This window comes from Syngnathoides biaculeatus, chromosome 15 (assembly GCF_019802595.1).
Source record: "Syngnathoides biaculeatus isolate LvHL_M chromosome 15, ASM1980259v1, whole genome shotgun sequence".
NCBI lineage: Eukaryota > Metazoa > Chordata > Actinopteri > Syngnathiformes > Syngnathidae > Syngnathoides > Syngnathoides biaculeatus.
The window spans coordinates 13,711,642-13,732,517 of NC_084654.1; the positions used below are offsets into that span (position 1 = coordinate 13,711,642).

The window sequence follows — 20,876 nt, forward strand, 5'->3', positions numbered from 1 at the left end:
GCTTTGACAGATTTTTTTTTTTTTTTTTTTACTTTGACAGACGTCATAAGGAAATTCGGGCGACTTAATGTGACCACTCCTCTTTGCCTTTTATGTTCGTGCGATTCTAATTAACGAGGCGTCTTGGCCGATCGGCCCCGTCTGGTGATAATGTTATGTATATGGCGTGGATCAATTCGGCGCGTATTGGGATTTAAAACAAGCGTACCGCAAAGAATTTGACCCGCCTCGGGAACGGACCGCAGTCGTGTGGGTGAGCGAAGCCAAAGCCAGGCTGCACTGGGAAGTGAGGACGGGGTTGCTGGAGTCCACTCAGACACAACGCAGTGTCATTACTAAGGGGAAAACGGTCCATCAACCCACAGGTAAGGCTTGATGAATATGTTTAAGTCTATTTGTTTGGTTTCCAGTGAGCCGCGTCTCAGAGCTAGGCTGCGGCACAGGTAGTTACGTAGGCCTAGGAACGGCCCTCCGGACTGGAGCGGTAGAAGGGAGCAGCACACTAGGTCACAGATTTCAGGAGAGGAGGAGCTGGCGGCGGTTGGGAAACCCGGCGGCCGACATGAGCCTGATGTTCACGCCTCCAGCCCGACTAATGAGGAAAAACGTAGTCCCTGTCAACGCCTTGTCGGTCACTTGTTGGCAAAGGCTTGCCTTTGAACCTTTAATTACTTAGCCGGCTAATGCTTGTGGCTAGCACGTTAGCCTCCGCTGTCATGGTGAGCCGAGCTTGCACTGTGCAGTCATTGCGTGTGAGCCTTATAAAGTGTAAATGTAGACGTCCAAACTACTGGGAACAATTGAACCGTCGAGTCTTTGGCTGACGTGAAAGCTTCACCTTTGGCTTTCACGGCTCACTTAACCACAATGTACTGTACCTGCTTCTACAAATCGACGTGCTTTGGCAGAAGTTAGCTCGCGAGATTGCATCAGTGCCTATCTATAAGCAGCCCTAGTCTGGTGGGAACAGCTGCGATTCACTTGTCTATTACTTATTAAGGTCGAAACGCACACATGGCCACCAGAGACTGCCACCATTACCCATTTCCTACTGTCATGGCTGACATGTTGGAGGTCATTCTCACAAATGCATGACGAGATGTTGCAAGTGAACATGTGGAAAGAGCTCTATTCTTGGCGATTTAAAATGAAACATTCTTTGCACCTGAGACTTTTTCCTCTGTTAGGGTATAAAGGTCGATTGTACTCAGCGATTGCATGACCCCGATAATGGTAGCGGGAGAAAAATCCACGAGTTGTTAAAAAATAAATATATATATACACACACACACACAGTGGCGGAAATAAGTATTTAACACCAGTTTTTCATAAAGTATATTTTCAAAGGAGCTATTGGCATGAACATTTAACCAGTTGTTGGTAACGATCCAAGTAATCCATACATACAAAGAGTAGAAAAATAAATTTAGAAATTGTACATAATTGAAATGACAAAGGTATTGAACGTGCCAGCAGTTATTTGCTTTGTACTTTCAATGACAGTGTTTCCAATGACAGCTTGAAGACGCCTTGTGTGTGGAGAAACTAGTCTCATGCATTCCTCCACACAAGGATTCTTCGAATCTTTAAGGTTCCTTGGGGTTCTTTTATGGACCTTAAATTTCAGTTTTTTTCCATAGATTATCGATTGGATTCAAGTCGGCGTCATTCTAACTACTTAATTTTCTTTGAAACTATCAGAGCGTTTCCTTGGCAGTATGTTTTGGATCTTTGGTCGAGCACAATGTCCACCGTCATTTCATTTTCCCCATCCATTTTTTTTTTTTTTTTTTGTGCCAAAAAGCAGCCTCACACTATCATGTTACCACTTCTGAACATCAATGTTGTGTTTTCATGGTGATGTGCATTTCTCCACGAAACATGGTGTGGATTATGCCATATCCTTGTATAATTCTAGGTCTTTGGCTCTTGGGCAACTTTTCTGATTACTCTTTGCGCTCCTCTGTCAGATATCTTGCAAGAAGCGCTTGATTGAGGCAAATTTATGGTGCCGTGATTGGCTTTTCACTTAAATATTATGACCCCAACCGTGCACACTGGAACGTACAGAAGCTTTGATATGCCCCTATAATCAATGTCATCATTATGTTTTACAATAATCAGTTTGCAATAGTCTTGACAGGTTTGTGCTGTGACCTATCACAAGATGTGTACTGACTCATATCTTGGCAGTAAGACCATTTTGTAGCCCATCAATTATGATTGAACCATCTAATATTCATTTGCACTGATATGAGGCTGGAATTATTAATGGATCTTAGGTGTTGGGTTGTCTCGGTTTTTCATGCCTTTATGTACCTCCCTTCATGTGTTCAATATTTTTTCTCCCTCATTCGAAATTTTTGGCTAGGTTGATCCAACTCTCTGGATTACCCCGAACTCTCTAGATTACCCATAGCCGTGAATCTGAGTGTGAAAGGTTTTGTCTATATTTGCCCTGCTATTGGCTGGCGACTACCTCACCATGTATCTCTCTTGACCAAAGATAGCTGGGATAGGCTCCAGCGCACCCGGAACCCTAGTGAGGATAGGCTGTGGGACAGAAGTGGGACGGCAAATGAATGGCAGTATTTTAAATTTTTGAACACAACTTAGTTTATCTTATTTGTTCTATTTTCTTTGTATGTATGGAGTTCTAGGTTTGTTCAGAACATCTGGTCAAAATATTAGGTCAGTAGCACCTTTGGAAGTATATTTAGTGAGAAAAATATTACTTTTTTCAACCGCTGTATGTTTGGGTGTATAATGTATATATTATATGGTGGCATGGTGAATGATTGGTTAGAATATCAGCCTTAGAGTTGTGAGAACCTGTATTCAAATCCCTTCCCCTGCTGTGTGGAGTTTGCATGTTCTCTCCATGTTTGCGTTCCTCCGGGCACTCTGGTTTCCTTCCACATCCCCAAAACGTGCATGGTAGATTGATTGGAGACTCTAATTTACCTGTAGGTGTAAATGTGAGTTTCAATGGTTGTTTACATGTGCCCTGCGATTGGCCTGGAGCCAGTTCAGGGTGTACCCTGCCTCCTGCCAGAAGATAGTTGGAATAGTTAATTTAATAAATTTATTTCTTGTTACGGAAAGGAAAGTTTAAAAAAAAAAAAGCCACGGGAAATGGCCAAAAAATATTGAGGAAACTCCACCCTGTGGCGTTCTAAGACGCGACTTGGAGGAGAACTTCAGACATTTTCAAAACTGCACACGTGAGTTGTGCTTGAATAAAGGCAAACTGCATGCGGGATAGCCGAAGTAACTTCACTGCGGTTGACGTCCTCTCAGGTATAAAGAAGCCTTCATGCTTTCACTTCACTCAGGCACTTAAAACCTTTGGCTTCAACTATGTATGTGTTTGTGTGTTATATAAAAAAACACTCCACTATTTGTGTTTTTATCAGTAAAGGACAGATGTGCTAATCAGTTGGTTGCTATGCTGCCTTGTTGAAGTGTCACTTTAGTTAAAAGTTTGGCTTTGAGGGAAATTAATCATTTTCTAATGACTTTTTTCCCCTTTCTATGCAGAATGGCAGTGGATATCTACGACTCTCCGTTCCTGAGTATCCTTGTCCCATTACTGGTTGTTGCCCTCCTCTTCATTTTCTTCATTCTCTTCACAAAGGAAACTTCCTACGATGAGGTGCTGGCTCGTCAGAAACGTGACCTCAAGCTTCCGCCAGCTAAGTTAGAAGCCCGCAAGAAGAATGAAAAGAAGAAGAGTAAGAAGAAAGAGAGTGTGAGCATTGCAGGTGGCGGAGCAGACTCTGAAGAGGATCACAGAGAGTTAGAGGTGGTTAATGGTGCCCACAGCTCCACCGTGGAGTTGGTTGAGGAACCAAAGCCAGTTGCTGCAGGAGCTCCTATACAACCAGCCCCTTCTAAGCTTGTGCCAGTTCCTGGACCAACTGAGTCTTCTGCTTGTTTGAAGGAGAGAAAGAAGGAGAAAAAGAAAGCAGCAAAAGCTGCCTCTGCTGCCGCCACTACTGCTTCTGCTACTTCTGATGCTGGAGCAACATCTCCTCCACCTGAGGAGCCAGCAGTAAACAGCTCCAAGATGGTAGGACAGAAAGCACAGCCTCCTCTGGTTTCTAGCAAACAGCCCAGACCACCTTCTCCACAGCTTGAGGTGCAGGTTCAAGTTACCCAGGTAGCTGCTGTAGGACAGTCTCCACCACAGACTAGTAAGAAGAAAAAGAAGCAGAAGTTGGAGGCAGGTTGGTTACCATAAGAGAGGTTATCATGTACTTTGCTTTTTTCCCCACAATTAACTAACATTATAAGATAGAAGCCCATCTCAATTTTACTGTTTAAAATTTCCAATAATAGTTACTTATGTGGTGATTTATTTCAAATGTGCTATATCTATGAACATTTTCAAGTCAATTGTGCTTCTCGGCAGTGAATGACCAGCAGCCTGAGCTCATAAAAGTAGAGCAGGTACCAGTTAAGAAGGAAGCTCCTCATGTGGCTGAAACCAAAGTTGTCTCCAATTCAGTTCCAAGTGCTCCCAGTGGGAAAAAGGGCAGCAAGAAACAGAAGATTGAGTCAGGTATTGATAATACTTGCGTGAAACTCCCATTTCGTGGAGAAAAAAACCCTGCTTGGACTAAGTTTAAGTTTTAAATGCTTGTAATCAATGTCGTTTCTACCCCGCCAATACAGTTGAGGAGTCCCATGTTCTGACTCACTCAGCAGCTTCTTCTAACCATCAGGCAGCCCACAATAATAATGTGCCTTCTAAAGGAAAGAAACAGAAGAATGAGACCGACAAAGGTAAGAGCAGACAAAACAAACATTACAAGCTCATTTGCATCAATACTGCATGTATTCTGGATTTTTATGTGATGGATTTGCAGATAAGGTGAAGCTTAAGGAGCTGCTCTCAGGTTTGTCCTTGATCACCTTGTCTGACGCTGAGGCTGCCAGGTTGATTGCTGTCCTGCAAGAGAAGAGTCCAAGTGCTGTGGATGCCTGGCACAAAGTGAGGGATTAAAACAATTGCTGGATTTTAAGTATGAAAATTTGACAATTTCTTCTTTGCATGCTGTCTTCCACAACCAGTCTGCTACTAAATCTGATCCGGCTACTCAGGAACAAGCGCGTCTTCTAACCACTCTTCAGGAGGAGGCATCTATTGCCAAGGATAAAGTCAAACAACTCAGCCAGGTTCACATCCCTCTGCTCCATTCCAAAATGTATGGATTGTAATTATATCCTAAAACAAGACCTGTGAAACCATTTAGTAAAAAGCAACTGTGAGGTTGACTTTTGCTTCCTTGGTAAATGATACTTTAACTTTATGCTAGCCATAAAATCCCACACATAACCAAGACACAATCTGCCGTGATAAGATTAGAAAGTGCATGATCTGGATCATATCTAGATGAAACTTGGTTTGGCATTGCATTTGAGCCAGAATATACATGGAAGGAATTTGAAGCGATGCCACCTATCTTGGGAAAAAAAAAAAATCCAAAATGACATGAAAACTGCATGCACTCACAACTCAGATTTGATGTGAACGGTCTTATACTGTATATAACTTGTTAATTTCTCGTTATCTTGACATGGTGCTTCAGGAGCTCCAGGTTTCGAAGCAGAAGGCAAGTCGGGTAGAAGCCATGTTGCGAGAGCAGTGTACAGCAATGGAGAAAGAACTGGGGGGCATGCAGGCCAAAGCACAAGGAAGCTATCAGGAGCTCCAGGCCATGCAGATGAAGGTGGTTGTGTGTCACACTTTTTTAACCATTATACTGTTTGTATAAACAAATATGCGTTCATCTAAGATGACACGCTCTGGCAACCCCCAACGGGACAAGCCGAAAGGAAAAGAAGAAGAATACTGTTTGTAATTTGAGGGTTTAGTACTTAAATAGCCATATTTCTTGCTCTTCACATATAGTTGAACTCTCATTGGCTTAGCATTTGTTGACTCACAATTTTGCGCACTCCAGTCCCATAACTGTCACCAGAAATAGTCATGACAACGCAGTTAGACACTCACTGAATAAATATTATCTTTGATCTAAACTTATGTATTTAATTAATTGAAAATAATATTTGAACTTTGGTAGCACTGTGAGCTCATATGGGTGTATCTGGATTGGAGACAAAACCCCTGGGAATTGGGAGGGAAGGGTAACACTCTTCTGCCATTTCAAAGTGTGATGATCTTTTTCCCTTTGGGTGGGGGGTAACACTCTTCTGCCATTTCAAAATGTGATGATCTTTTTCCCTTTGTGGATTCATTCAAATTGTAGTACAATCATTATGTGATTTGGAGTATCAAACAGGTTTCAAGCCATTTGAATGGACTAGCCTCTTTTCTTGTCACCATGTGCAGTTCCAACAGATGAGAGAGCAAATGGAAAGTCAGATCACTCGATTGCAGCAGGAGAATGGAATCCTGCGGGATGCAGTTAGCACAGCCACCAACCAGATGGAAAGCAAGTGAGTGCTGCCCCACAGTAATTCTGCAAACATAACATCACACTAACAATATTTAACAACATTCCTCGATACTGTGATACTTTTTTGCATAAAGATCATTTGTTCCTATGCCCTTATTTATTTGTTGCTTGGCAGGAATACCGCAGAGATGAACAAACTGCGTTCTGATTACGCAGCGCTGATGATAGATTTGGCAGACAACAATGCCAAGCTGCAACAGGAGGAGCACCAGAGGAAATCGCTGGAGGTCAGCTACAAGCAGAATGTGTCTCAGCTGGAGGTAGGCTGAACCAGATGCGTGTAATTTTTATTTAATTTTTGTTTAACTTTGTCCGCCTCACCAAAGCACTTCAGCATACCACCGAGCTCTGAATGTTTTTCATGGGTTTGGCAGTATTGCCAAGGGAATGGGAAGGGGTGTACAGTAGTAGAAGTTCAAGGGTGGGGTGTGGGAACCAGATCATGTGTAGGGAGGGTTGTTTTTGCCTTTGGAGGCTTTTGTCTAAATAATAACACCAGTTTCCTTTTTGAAATGCAGATTAGCCTTTCCTGTGTTTTTATAGACTTCAAAGAAAGTAGAACAAAGTCTTTACTCAGAAACTAAAAGTCGAGGGAGCATTCAGAATGTATTTTTTTTTTATCAATGGACAATGCAACGATAAAAAATGGAATGTTGATGTGAAGGAATATTGGGACATCGAGATGGTTCGTCTTAAATCAATATAATCATTCTTGTGCTTGAATAGGATTTTTTTTTTTTTTTTTTTTTTTTTTTTTTTTTTTTTTAAAAACCCCAGGTCCAACTACAAGATGCGAAGCGACGCTGGGAGGAACTGCAAAACTTCCTCCATAGTGTCAATGCTGAGCGAGAAAAACTTCAAGCCTCTAAGCAAGGTTAAGTCATCTTACTCATATAATCCATACTCTAAAAAGATTTAGACACATTAAATAATCCATACGGTTTATGTGGATGGCTACAGAGCTCCACAGTCAGATGCTGACAATGGAGAGTGAGATGAACAACAAAAAAAAAGAGCTTCAAACCCTCCATAGCAGCCTGACTGAAGCCATGGTCTCCAAGGAGAGACTGGAACAAAGAGTGATGGAGCTGCTGGAGCTGTCCCAGCACAGCATCTCTGAGGATTCCATGCAGGCTCGTACTGAGGTAAGGCACCCAAAATCTGACTTCAAAGAAGGAAATTAAGAATAAAATCTGATTTTCTTTATTGAAATGGCTTCATTTAAATGGATAGTTGTGCTAAATGTACAAATTGATTCTCCTGTATTGATGCACAGCACTTTTCATAGTGGTGTATTTAACAGGAACTCATGAGTGAAAACAAAGGTCTTCAGGCTCAAAAGGAAAAGCTCCAAGCACAAAATGAGAACCTGCATGCCCAGATCTCAACACAGGTATTCTAGTACTTTCTATCATTATTCCTGCTCCTGTAGCCCAGACGGTAATTAGGTTAATGAATCCCCCCCCCCCCCCTATTTAGGCCAACCACATCTCTCATATTGAGGAGCTCCAGAAGCTGTGAGGCCTTTTCATTCTGACTTTCTCAGATGCAAGTGTTATGTAGTGCTTTTCCTCCATCAAGGCTCATAGTTTCACATAATTACCCATTTTATCCAGACTGGCTGACAAGGAGTTGCAGAGGAAGAGCTTGGAGGATTCTTTGAATGCTGAACGAAGCAGTGGTGCCAGTAGAGAAACTAATATGCAGGTCGAGCAGCACCTACAAACCTTTGGCTCTATTTATTAGTCAACCAGTTTCATACTGTTTCAATTTTATTCTACAGGCCTTGCACAATGACAACATCTCGTTAAAGGCGGAGGTTCAGAATCTGCGGGCACAGATTTCTGATCAGGTGTGTACTTGAATTGTCCTTGTGAATGTTACAGTGTTTGATGCACCCCATCTTTCTTTGGACGTTCCACCCATGCAGACCGCCTCTCAGCTCGCTTTGGACCAGATCCAGAGGAGGTGTGTACAAATCGAAGCCTACCTGCGTGAAAACTCTATTTGTGAATAGAAGTTAGGCGTCCATTGTAGCATAAGAATGGCTTAATGGATATCTTTTTGAAAACAATGTCTCTTTCCAGTGTTCGGGAAAAGGAGGAGAACATGAAAACTGTAGAGAGCCTACTCGAGAAAGGGCTGATCGAAGTGGCCAACAAGGAGGAGGAACTAAAGGTGGCACTTTGTTTTCATCTTGAAAATTCACATTTGACTGACATCGCTATTAGTTTATTTCATTGTCTTTTGTTCCCAAATTCAGACTGTGAGAGAGGAGAATGAGGCACTAAAGCAAGAATTGGTGGGCCTTCAGGGAAAGTTGGCAGAGGAAGTGAGTCTTAAATTTGTAGCTGATTAAGTAGCCAAGGGCAGGAGTCAGGCGGGCCGTACTAAAGGGTGGGAAAGTATTTTTATGAGGGGGTGGGGGGACCTCTCATTTTTTTAAATCTTTGTTAAAAAAAAAAAAAACTGCAATACAAATTTTCATTTACATTTTTATTTGGGAATTCTGGTCGCCTTATTCTGATGGCATAATGTTCATCTCTCTTACGTGCAGGTATCATCATTGTCAGTTGTGCAAGAACTGCATAGCAAGTAAGACTTTTTGTTTTTGCTTTGTTTTATGGTGGCTTTATGTGCAGTATATTTCATGTGCAATGTCTTGAATTCCAGTGAGATAAATCCGGCAACTTAGTTCATTGTGCATCAGAGGAATTGATTTACATCAGAGAAATTGATGACTTTAATCCTCTGATGATCCTGAGATAGATGTGCATTCATATTTTTTCTGTGGAACTGGGGGGGATGAATGAAGATAAATTTAACTCAATCGACACCTACTGGTTTGGGTTAGCACTTTATATTCCCAGAAAATCCCCATTTATGGCACTGCTCATGGGGAAAGTAAACAACATTGTACACGACACTACACTACATGCAACAAGAGGCCAACCGCACAAATTAAATATAAGACAAAAATAATGATGTTCAAACAATAAAACAGGAAGTAAAGACAAAAACAACATTTCAGTATGACAAATGCATACACTTGGCTCTGTTTATCTTTCTGTATACATCATGTATTTAAAATGCAGCTCTGTCAAAGAAGACATGTTTCGGCGTCTGAAAAAAGGTGGCCCTGGTTTTAATTTTGAAGTCATCATTTCATTGCAATAAGAGTACTGTAGTAGAGAAAAATGTCTTTTAAAATCAGTGTATAATGGTTTGACACTAACTTATTAAATTGCTTCTCGTGTGTGTGTGTGTGATATATATATATATATATATATATAATATATATATATATATAGTGAATTGAAGGATTAATTTATAAGTTAATGCCTCGTTTGCATATTTTTGTCCTTAAAAATTTAGCAAATTTTCCTTTTGGTTGTAAAATTTAATCCTGAAGGACAAGGTTTTATTAATCAGATATAATATTAATTAATTACAATAAAATTTTTTTTCTTGTAAGGATTAAGGGACTACAAAATAAGTGATTTTATTCATTATACTTTTTTATATTAATTTGCTGATAATCAGTTATCAGCATTTCTTTTTCTGCCAAATACAGGAATCAATCAACCTTTTTAAAAAAAATAAAACAAAGGATTTTGTCGGTCAGACCCTAATTACAATATACACAGGTGTACATTCTTTAAACTACTTTTGCCACCATATATTTTATCTATTTTTTTTTTATCTATTTTTAATTGTGCTTCATAGAATTCAAGAGAGAGATTTGAAGCTGAAATCAATGGAGGATAATCTGCAAGCATCACAAGACAGCTGCTTGGCCAAAGCAAAGACTGTTGAGGTGTGTGTGTGTGATAAAATCCACAGATTTTATTTTTTAGAATTTTTTTGCTGCTTTATTGTCCCAAGTATTTCTCTTTTCTGAAACTGTTTTTGTCTCTTAGGCTCTGGAGCAGCAGTTTGCTGCCCTGCAGGTAGAGATGGAGCAACTGAGGCAGAAGGAGCCATCAGAAGAGCTTACCAGACTGGGTACCCAGCTCCAAGTACTCCAAGCTCAGTAAGCAAATTGTCCTGCACATCGAGACAATGACAGTTGCATTTGTGGAGCACCTCCCAATTTGACCTGTGTAAACATATGGTCATCTCGTCCACAGGCTTGCTGTAAAGGACCATGAGATCCAGCACCAAATGGAGCTGAGAGAGAAGTTGGAGACGGCGCATCAACAGGTGAGTGTGTCATGAATGAATTCCCTGTGATTAAATATAAAAACATAAGCTTGGTCTTTCAACTCGCCTCTTCCTTTCAGCAGAGTGTTAATGCAGTACCAAGCCCAGAGTTTCTAATATCGTGAGTTGGGTTTAATACTCAATCATATTTTTGACAACCTGACAAATGCAGGTTAGTCTTGGAATGATCATCATACAAGGCCAGTTGCTTTGTCTCACAGGTTGTCCAAAAAGGAGAACCAAGTTACGGAACTACAGAGTGAGCTGTGTGAGGTGAAGGAATCTCTGGAGCATCTCAGAAAGAAAAACAATGTAAGTTTTCATGCTAAGAGAACACAGATCTGTGAGATGTGCGTCCCTCTTGTGGTTCCCTAAACCCACTCCGACTGTGGAGTTGCACATTGCACACATTCATAGCTGCCTCCTGTCTGCTTCCATTTGGTGTCATTTTGTTTTGCTTCCGCAACTTATTTTGTGAGCTGATTCAGAGGAATGAAATTTTTCTTTTTAGAGCACTGGTTTTGTTCAAAAAATCACGTGTGTGCACCTTTTTAGGGAAAAAAATGAGCCATTTTATAGTACCGTTAACTGAACAAAGTTGGGTGTCTGGTGAGCACATCGGCCTCTGAACTTTCCATGTGTGGGTTTTCTCAGAGTACTCAATTTTTCTTACTCATCAAAAACATGCATGGTACATGCAGTGAAGAAAATAAGTATTGAAAACCCTCTGATTTTGCAAGTTCTCCCACTTTAAAATCATGTAGGTGTCTAAACTTTTCATCTTAGGTGTACGCCCACTGTGAGAGACAATCTTTAAAAAAAAAAAACACTGAAATCACACTTTTTTTTTTTTTTTAATTCATTTTTACATTACTGCTGCAAATACTGAAAACCTGTGAAAACCAATATTTGGTACAGTAGCCTTTGTTTGCAATGACTGGGGTCAAACGTTTCCTGTTGTTTTTTACCAGGTTTGTGCCTATTCTTCCATACATCTTCTATAGATCAGCCAGGTTTCTGGGCAGTCGGTGAGAAACACTGAATTTGAGCTCCCCTCCAAAGATTTTCTATTGGGTTAAGTAAGGAGACTGGCTAGACCACTGCAGAACCTTGATATTGGTCCTAACGGAGCTACTCACTAGGTCATCCTGGCTGTATGCTTCGGGTCATTGTAATGTAAGAAGACTTTTGCCACGACCATCTTCAATCCTCTAACTGAGGATGGAGGTTGTTTTCCATTCCCTAATTCTTTATAAACAAGTTAATCAGAATTAACAAAACACTCCGTTGCGTGTAAAACCGGCAACTGTTAAAATCCAGTATGCCTTTGTACCCACGGTGTGTTAAAGGCTCACTTAATGGCTTTTCCGTGAGGCTGAACTGAACATAGTATCTCTTTGGAACTGACCAAAACAGGAGCTTCGGGAGAAAAACTGGAGTGCAATGGAAGCTCTGTCAGCCACCGAGTCCATGCTTCAAGGAAAACTCAGCAAAGTTGTCAAGGTTCGGCACCCTATCTCAGTCTACTTCACTCTGTAGCTCCAATCTGATGCATCCCCCAAATTGCTTTTTTTTTTTTCTGCCATGATTGATTCGGTGAGATGTTTTCTACCACCCATAACAAAGCTTCATACTCATTTAGCATGCTTGTCCTCTCACATCTTGCTTAGCTTCTAGTTCTCAATTGGTTTAATGCAGAGTTGTGAAGCTGCGGTACTGTCTTGAATACATTCCTGTATTTTGATTTTTAGATTGTCATATTTTGCTTGTTGATAGACACCTTTGTATTCAACAAAACCTAAACTCTTATCTCTTGGCGCAAAGCTCAGGCTGATGAGTGTGCAGACATGGTGACTGTTTCATGTCATCCTTTGGTTGCTCTTTTATTTGTCTTGTCTCATTTCTGGCATGTTTTTGTTTCATCTGTCTTGTCAATGTATTCATTGATTTCATGCAGATTTCTCTCATTAAATGCTGTTTTTGTACAGAAACATTTTCCCCCTCGTAGGAAATATTGAAAATGAATGTAATCCTTTACATAATTTGTCACACTGTAATATTTCAACATGAACTGTCATAGAAGTACAAAAAAATCTACTGCTACATAAAGCCTGACTGTAGTGCAGAATCAAAAGAAGTCAGAGGGAGGCTTGTTGATGGAAGTCATGCAATTTTATTCACAATTTGAAATAATTATGAAAATAAGGTTAACATCTATAATAAAACAATTGTTCACGGTGTACTCACCATAAGTGTATGGTTCAGCTTTTTTTGCGATTTGAGAGGTGCAATTTTTGCTAAGATTAGTTGGGTTCTACATTGTACCACCTTTACGGAGTGGATTAATTTTGCGACTCAACTGTATTTTGCATTGTACAGCTGTTCCATAATACAGTATACATAAGAGTAGGGCAAAAAAGTGTTTAGTCCGCCACCAATTGTACAAGTTCTCCAACTTCAAAAAATGAGAGGCCTCTAATTTTCATCATTGGTATAACTCACTTGTGAAAAAATCTAGAAAAGCACAGATTTTTAAAGAATTTCTCTGTAAATTATGGTGGAAAAAATATTTGGTCAACTACAACCAAGCAAAGATTTCAGACATCTAACTACTTCTTTAAGAGGCTCCTCTGTTCTCCACTCATTAGCTGGTTTAACGGCCCATTTGAGTTTTAATCAGTATAAAAGACACTTTTAGGTGTCCACCACCTGAGTCACTCTTAACCTCACTATGGCCACCAAACAGTTGCACTCCAAAATCGTCGATGCCAAGACCATCTATCCATCTGTTAAAGGAAAGTTAAAAACAAAAATGTTGACCTGCATTAGGTTGGCAAGACGCTTGCAATAAGTAGGCAGCTTGGTGTGAAGATATGAATTATTAGAAATTAGAAGACATACAAGACCACTGATAATCTCTCTTGAGCTGAGGCTCAATGGTGACCACTGCAAAATGATCACGAGAACGGTTTACAAAAATCCCAGAACCAACTAGTGAATGACCTGTATAAAGCTGGGACCAAAGTAAAACAATACGCCACCAGGGACTCAAATCCTGCAGTGTCAGACGTGTACCCCTGCTTGAGTCACTAAATGGATGGAGTTGATGTGTCACACGCATTTAAGGGCCTGATGGTTACAGTGTATGACGCTTGTTTATTTTTTGAGTGATTGGAAATGCTTCTATTCTTCCGGTCAAATACACATTTCATATCCTTTTAGGGATTATAAAACCTCAATTCTGAATCCACAGTGTATGTGTGATGAAATTGAGCTTTCTTCCAAGCTAAGTAACTTCAAATTGAATTCAAATCTTCATTTGAATGGGGTGCCAAGTACTGGTTACTAGCCGAGAAGACAGCCGGAGATTCTAATGACTTGGGTAAGCATGCGGTATTAAAGCAGTTTGGACTATTGAAGGAAATGCCTTGGGTCAATTATCTTTCCATATTTACTTGAATGATCTTCAAGAAAAAATATATACCAGTAGAACACCCAATTACAAATGAGCCAAAATACACTTATTTCATTTGAGTTTGAATTCTTTGAACTGTTCTAATAAGTCCAGCAAAATGAGTGAAGTATATTCATAATAAGATGCATGATAAGCAATGCTCAAAACAATTATACTTTTCTGTCCTTTTCCATATGTCTTACTGAACCTATAGGACAACCAAGAAACACTGGCATTGTCTGAGGCTGAGTGTCGCAATTTTCTGCATAGACTTCTGCCCCACGTGCCTCTGCCCAACGAACATGTATGGACACTTGATGGGAGCACTTGTATGACGATCTCATTCTGCTATTCTGACAAACAGTTCTTTTCATGTTCTAGAATCATCAGGAGTGGCTCTGCAGATTTGAGAGAAATGTCACCGAGAGCTCAGCAGCACAATCCAGCTCTCCATTAGGGGATCCCGAGGTAGAGGTCGAACAATGTTAATAATGAGCTATTATACCAAACAGGTGGCACGATTTTTTTCCCCCTGCCAGGAACTGGCTGAGAAGCTGAAAGAAGCTGAGGAAGCCCAAAGGATTCTACAAGTTGACTGTGAGACATACAAAAAAGTTTTGGCAGAAACGGTAAATTGAGGTTTTAAAGTTTTATTCATGTCAAGACTCCGGCCCTCAACTGATTTTCTGTTCTGTCCACAGGAAGGTATCCTCCAGCGCCTCCAGAGCAGTGTGGAACAGGAAGAGTCGAGATGGAAGGTGAAGGTGGAGCTATCGGAGGTTGAGCTGAGAGAGGTGCGCCATAGACTTGGTCAGCTGGAGATGCAGCTTCATCCAGTCATTTATTGCATATACTAATAGAGAACCAATTGCTGGTACCCCTGTAATCCCACTCTGGGTACTAAAATAACTTGGAACTGACAATTTGATCAACACAAATCTACAGTAGTACACATGAACAAAAAAATCAGACATTGCACTCGAATTATTTTAATAAACACTTGAAAAGAAAACAATGCAGCAGGTGAATATTTTTTTTTTTCATAACAGAGGAGACTAACAGTTTTATCTCTGTTTTAATTATTTTTGTGTGTGTTTGTTTGTTTGTTTTAACCTCAGATGAGCCAGAAAGTTACAACTCTGGAGCAGGAGATTGAGAGATTAAGTGATGGAGCGGAATTGGAAAATGTCAGTCCTCCTGAAGCGCGGTTAAGCTTTTAGCTTCTTCATGATGCCTTGATGATTTTTTACATTGTCAATGTCTGTAGTTGAGAAGAGAAAAGCAGCACTTGGAGTCAGAGTTGGAGAGGGCAGAACGTGAGAGTGCCACGTATGTGACTGAGGTCCGAGAGGTGAGAAAAAGCTGAGTTGTGTTGGATACAGCTGTCATTTCCTGGTTGCTATGTTGATAGGGTGTGTGTGTTTAATCTTTCCGTGACTGTTACTTGAAACCCTGCGCAAATGTCCCAAGTATTTTGAACTGTGTCTCACCACACTAAATTTAGAGAACACATTTGATAGTTTCAGACTGAATGTGTTCCCATACGTCCTTAGTGCACTGCAATCTGCTGTAGGTGTCTTTTCAGGCAGATCACATCTCACCACTGTCTGGACTGTTTTTGAGTCCCAGTAAGAACATCCTCTCAAACTTAATTTCAGCTCAAAGATCTGTTGACTGAATTGCAGACCAGACTTGATGGCTCATATACAGAAGCCATCAGGCAAAATGAGGAGCTCAATTTGGTAAGCGTTACTTGCCCGCCTAGCTAGAGGCCCTTTCCAACCTATCCCTGTCACACTCAGGACAGGTTCTGTAGATTATCATTCATAACCTCACTATTTTGCTTACTCTGCGTTTGATCAGCATTCCTTTTTCCATTTAAGAGCCACAAATGTTACTGTGTGTCAAAAAGAGGGGCTATGAATGATCACTCACAATAACACCCTTACAAAACTAACTCTTCCCTAGCAAAGCAATCAAGGTGTTACATCTGTGTTCTCCTGCTTTGTTACCTAATAAATGGCTTATGTTTGCTCCTTTGACAATTTTTATCAATGTAAAAGCTTCACAGTTATCACCCCATTCTACTTCCTCTTACTGACTTTTTTTTTTTTTTAGAATTCTGTCATCACTATGGTGCCCTGTTTCTGTCAGTCATGCTAAGGTTTCATTCAGGAGTACAAATTACTCAGGACATGTCATGGGGGAAAAAAAAAAAAACAATTTGGGTTATTGTCCAAACAATGGTTAGTTTGTGACCTTTATGATCATATCTGTCTTCTAGCATTTAGTGTTAGTAATTTAATATTCAGTAGTATCTGATTTAAGTGTACCTGACCAAAAAGGAACCAAGATGTCTTGTCTTCTGGTTTGGTGCCCAATTGCTTACTTTTTGCTTCTTTGACAAGTTTTCTTATTTTTAAAGCTTGCACATTCATCACATACTCATTTCTCTCTTGACTTTTTTTTTTTTTAATCATTCTGTAATCACTATGGGGTCCTGTTTCTGTCAGTCAAGCCAGGATAGCATTTAGCAGAACAAACAACTTTAGCACATGAGTCATGAAAACAAGTAGAACCTCATTTAGTTTCCGTTGTTGTCATAATGGCTTGTTTCTGACCACTATAATCATAATTTCGATCCCCTAGCATATGGAGACTAGTGTTAATATTTAACATAGATTTAAATGTACTACATGTCAGTTTCGGAGCAGCTGATGAACAGTATAATATGCTGATGTTCACACCTACACAGCCACTGAAACTAAATGTTTCCTTTTGAAATGCCATTAAAAACGTTTTTGTGGTAGTTTATAACATGGGAACCATTACATTGCGCAACATAATCTAACTACGTTTGCTTGCAGCTGAAAACCCAGCTCACGGAGACCCTGTCCAAGCTGGAAGCAGAAGAGAACGAGAGGCAGCAGGTTGCAGGTGATCTCTATAAGGTAAGAATTTTCAAAAGACTGACTTACACTGTGGTAGTTAAACTACTAGCTTTCTCATAGACAAAGGGACATCTTTTTTTTTTTTTTTAAATTTCATAACACAGGCGCAGCAATCACTGGACTTGATCCAAGGGGAGCTCTCCAAAGTGACAGACAATGCTGATGGCTTAATAGAGAACAGCAGTTTGTCCTCACAGAGAGTAAGTTGCTGATTTTCATGGGTGTTTCCATTTGTTGTAATGCAGCAAGTCATTTTTAAAAATTATTCCACTTAATTTGGTTTTTCACGTCAGCGCCTTTGATTCACAAGAGATTTAAATGTGTGATTACTGGATTCCATTTGATTTTTATCGGCTATATCAGATCAAAGATTTTTTTTTTTATTTATGCAAATTTCAGCTATGATGTCATTTTTCGTCCATTAGATCCGTGAATTAAAAGATTACAGCTGACACAATATTGTTTACTTCAGGGAAGTTATGCCCTGCCGTTGTGTATGTGAGTCCAAAAGCTAGTGTAGTTGTCACCCCATCGCATATCTTGTGATGTACATATGTGACAACCAATAATGTTATTGTGTCTGTGAAAAAACATGTCTGTAGTGTGGGCTTGCTTTGTGGGGTCTGAGACAGATAAAACAAACTATTGCCAGTTTGACTATTTGTAGTCTGTGGGGGGGAGTCAACAAAATGCTTCAAAGCAAATTAATTAGACATCTGTATAAGGAACGTGTGCTTGATGAAACGCAGTGTGGGGGGGACTATCAATAAAACGAACACTCAAGCAAACAGTACCCATCATGAAGCTGTGGAAGTGGGAAGGTAAGAGTTTGCATGCAGAGGTGTTCATATTTTGAGTGGACCGGTGATCGGGTTTTTTAGTTCATCTGTGGTTTGACTTCATTTTGTCGATTGTTTCAGTGATTCTTCTGATTGCAAAGGTCTGAAAGTAATCAGGTTTGAGTGTGATCAGTGAGAGTCACGCAGAAATTGTGATTAGCCACAACTAATTAAAAAGGAAGTTAGCTTGATGGTAATAAAACAAACACTTGGCACAGATGTCTCATGTGGTTTCATGTTTGACTACCATCTTCCTTTTCATATGTGTTGCAAGAATTTTATGAAGCTCAAATTATATGTTAACATGCGTCCTATCAAGCGTTACGGGAGTTCTTTCCTTAAAAAAAAAAATGTAAATATGAATGAGGTTAATAATTGTACAAAATCTGTGGCAATTGACTTCAGATACATCATACACTTTTTTTTTTTTTTTTTTTTTTTTTTTTTTTTTTTCAGTAATTGCAATTTCAAGTCAAAACCAATCAATTTTGTTTCATCAGGAAGAGCTCGACAGAAATGAAAAGATGGCTGCAGGACTTAACCAAACAGTCCAGGATTTGCAGCAGCTGCTACAAGGGGTCAGCCGACAACTTACAAAGGATGCGGTAAGACCCCTTGCGTTCCCTTTATGGATTTTGTATTTATTGTTTTAAGCTGCGCTTGAAACCACTTGCAGTATTCCTAGGATGGTGCTGACTTATAATTGTACATTTGGGCTTTTATCCAGGAAGCAGACAGAGATGTGTTGAAGGTATAGCATGCAGAGGAAAGACCCACATGCAGTCATCCGGACCGCACTACAGAGACATCACTACCATGTCACATCCGTTGTCGAACAAGGGAACAGGCTGAGGTTTACTGTTAATACCAAACACTCCGCTATCACCATGACTCCACTCCCACCACATTCCTCTACAGCAGCAGAATCACATCTTAATTTTTATTATAATCTCGTTACATCGATCATAGTCGAATCTCAAATCTGTATGGTTTCATTTCAATCCTTTTGTATACTGCATTCATTACAAACGGCACTGTTAAAGAAACCCCAACTCTGCTAGTTTTTTTTCTTTTTATTTCTTAAATTAAAAATGTTTTAATGTATTGCGTTATGTCATGTTGATCTGTTTTCCCTCCCATCGGCTGCGTACCATTTGATGCTCATGGATACATAAATGCATCTCTATGCCAGTCTTAACTGATTTGGAGCGAGATTGAGAAGCATGGGTCACTCCAACAGTGTTGGGGAGATGCAGGAGACAAGCTCTAGCGTGAAAAGAGAATAAAAGGTAAACAATGTACAGCTTTTAATTCTACTGTAAGGACTCTAGGAGAGACTGTCCCAAATCATTGGTAATCAAAACTAGATTATTGCTAAGTTCATTAACACTGAAGAGTTTGTTCTTTTTGTAACAGGTGATGTTAATAAAAGGGATGCTTGATAAAATATGCTCAGTGTTTTGGTGCATTTCTCTACTTGCACCTCATCTTCTCTGCCACAAGGGGTCACCCAATTTAAGATTTAAAAAAAATATGGAGTATTATGTCTGACTTCAACATAAGTGGGATTTTGTTTTTTATTTTTTTTGCAAGTCCATTTTTGGATCTGATGAAAATTATTTGTTCAACCTGGTATTTGTCAGCACATCTTTTTTTTTTTTTTAATCACACTTTTCCTCATTTGGGACACAGATGAACTATTGCCTAGCCTATCCCGGTGGTGAGAGGGGGGATACATACACCCTGTATTGGTCACCAGCCAGTTGCAGGACAAAGATAAACAATTCACACTCTTACCTACGGACAATTTATTCTTAAATCAAGACCTTTTTAGGACTGACAAATCCCACGCAAGCACAAGGGGAACTTGCAAACACCACGCGAAGCTGATGCATGTATCCAGACGCGTTAACCACTACATGCATTAAGTTAATTGTATGGCTCATACTCAGTACGTTGATGGGTAAGCTGAAACCTATCCCAGATGACTTTGGGCCAAGAGACAGGCCATCTTTGCCCCCAAATCACAGAGTATAATTTGCAAAGAATTCACAACCATTTCTATTCACACTGATTTAACATCTATGGACAATTACAATCTTCAACAAACTTGCATGTTTTTTAGAATATGGAATGAGGCACAAGTACCCAGATAATTTAAATAGTATTTTTTTTTCATTTTTTTTAAGATGAGATTGAAATCTAGGCCCTCTTCCCTGTGAAGCAAACTTATAACACTATGCTACCCAAATGTCAGAATGAACCTTTTGAAAATTATTGTACATAAGTGAAAGGGTGTGAGAAAGCAGGGTGCAAGAAAACTTACGGGAAGTGGTGCATTTTGCAGAATCTGCTGTAAATTGTACAAGAGCATGAGAACAAAAAGTACAGAAATGTTCCAATGTTGAGCCATGTACTTTTTTTTTTGTGTGTGTGAATGATTCCATTTGTCTTCTGCAGTTCATTTTTTAATTAAACAAACCCTTTAAAAAAATTGTTACAACAGTAGTGTTGTGTTGACTGGCCTGGGTGGGTGGCCAGGGGCGCACACAACATGGGATCAGCACATTCCTTACATTCTCTCACACTGTCATGCTGCAGTCAGCTGATTGCAAATCTGTCTTTTGCCTTGATGGAAAAGTCTCGAAGGAACTGGTGCCTCTGGATCTTCCACTGACTGCATTACATCACCCCCCCCCCCCAATGAGTTGTTTTCATTACATGTAGTTGCTAAATGAGCCATTAAGATGACCAAATTACAAAGACAGTTTTCTCGATTTTTGTGCTAATTCACTCATGCCGACTAGGGTAAATTTTGTTTGAGGTGACAGCGTGACGCACACTGACCCCCTTTACAAAATCTGACCGGCGAGGCCTTCCATACGGCATGTTACCGTGTCGTCATTGCTCACACTCAATTACGCAATGTAGCTGTGCTAGGCCT

At 40.0% G+C, this 20,876-nt stretch overlaps 1 protein-coding gene across 4 annotated transcripts; it reads left to right on the top strand.

Annotated features, from left to right (window-relative positions):
- Nucleotides 1-88: 88 nt before the first annotated feature.
- ktn1 (kinectin 1) lies at nt 89-19,381 on the top strand. Of its 4 annotated transcripts, none has more exons than XM_061843699.1 (36): nt 89-365; nt 3,541-4,229; nt 4,415-4,564; nt 4,678-4,788; nt 4,872-4,996; nt 5,077-5,181; nt 5,595-5,735; nt 6,359-6,465; nt 6,601-6,745; nt 7,263-7,359; nt 7,446-7,630; nt 7,789-7,878; nt 7,965-8,002; nt 8,102-8,192; nt 8,269-8,337; nt 8,416-8,453; nt 8,573-8,663; nt 8,749-8,817; nt 9,043-9,080; nt 10,212-10,302; nt 10,406-10,518; nt 10,616-10,688; nt 10,769-10,809; nt 10,910-11,000; nt 12,105-12,191; nt 14,357-14,446; nt 14,524-14,610; nt 14,682-14,771; nt 14,844-14,936; nt 15,261-15,329; nt 15,410-15,493; nt 15,801-15,884; nt 17,010-17,093; nt 17,198-17,293; nt 18,433-18,537; nt 18,660-19,381. In XM_061843699.1, exons 2-36 carry the CDS (start codon nt 3,542-3,544, stop codon nt 18,687-18,689), a joined length of 3,786 nt encoding a protein of 1,261 aa, XP_061699683.1. In that variant the 5' UTR covers nt 89-365; nt 3,541; the 3' UTR covers nt 18,690-19,381. The 4 variants fall into 4 exon arrangements, with proteins under 4 accessions (XP_061699683.1, XP_061699684.1, XP_061699685.1 ...); XM_061843700.1 differs by having other exon boundaries at nt 10,772-10,809; XM_061843701.1 differs by lacking the exon at nt 15,801-15,884.
- The last annotated feature ends 1,495 nt before the right edge of the window (nt 19,382-20,876 follow it).

Bases quoted from the DNA above. Each gene is read 5' to 3' on its own strand.
- ktn1 (XM_061843699.1), top strand. From the start codon at position 3,542: ATGGCAGTGGATATCTACGACTCTCCGTTCCTGAGTATCCTTGTCCCA. The intron at 8,003-8,101 runs GTGAGGCCTTTT...CATTTTATCCAG, and splicing joins ATTGAGGAGCTCCAGAAGCT to ACTGGCTGACAAGGAGTTGC. The intron at 8,193-8,268 runs GTCGAGCAGCAC...TTTATTCTACAG, and splicing joins GTAGAGAAACTAATATGCAG to GCCTTGCACAATGACAACAT.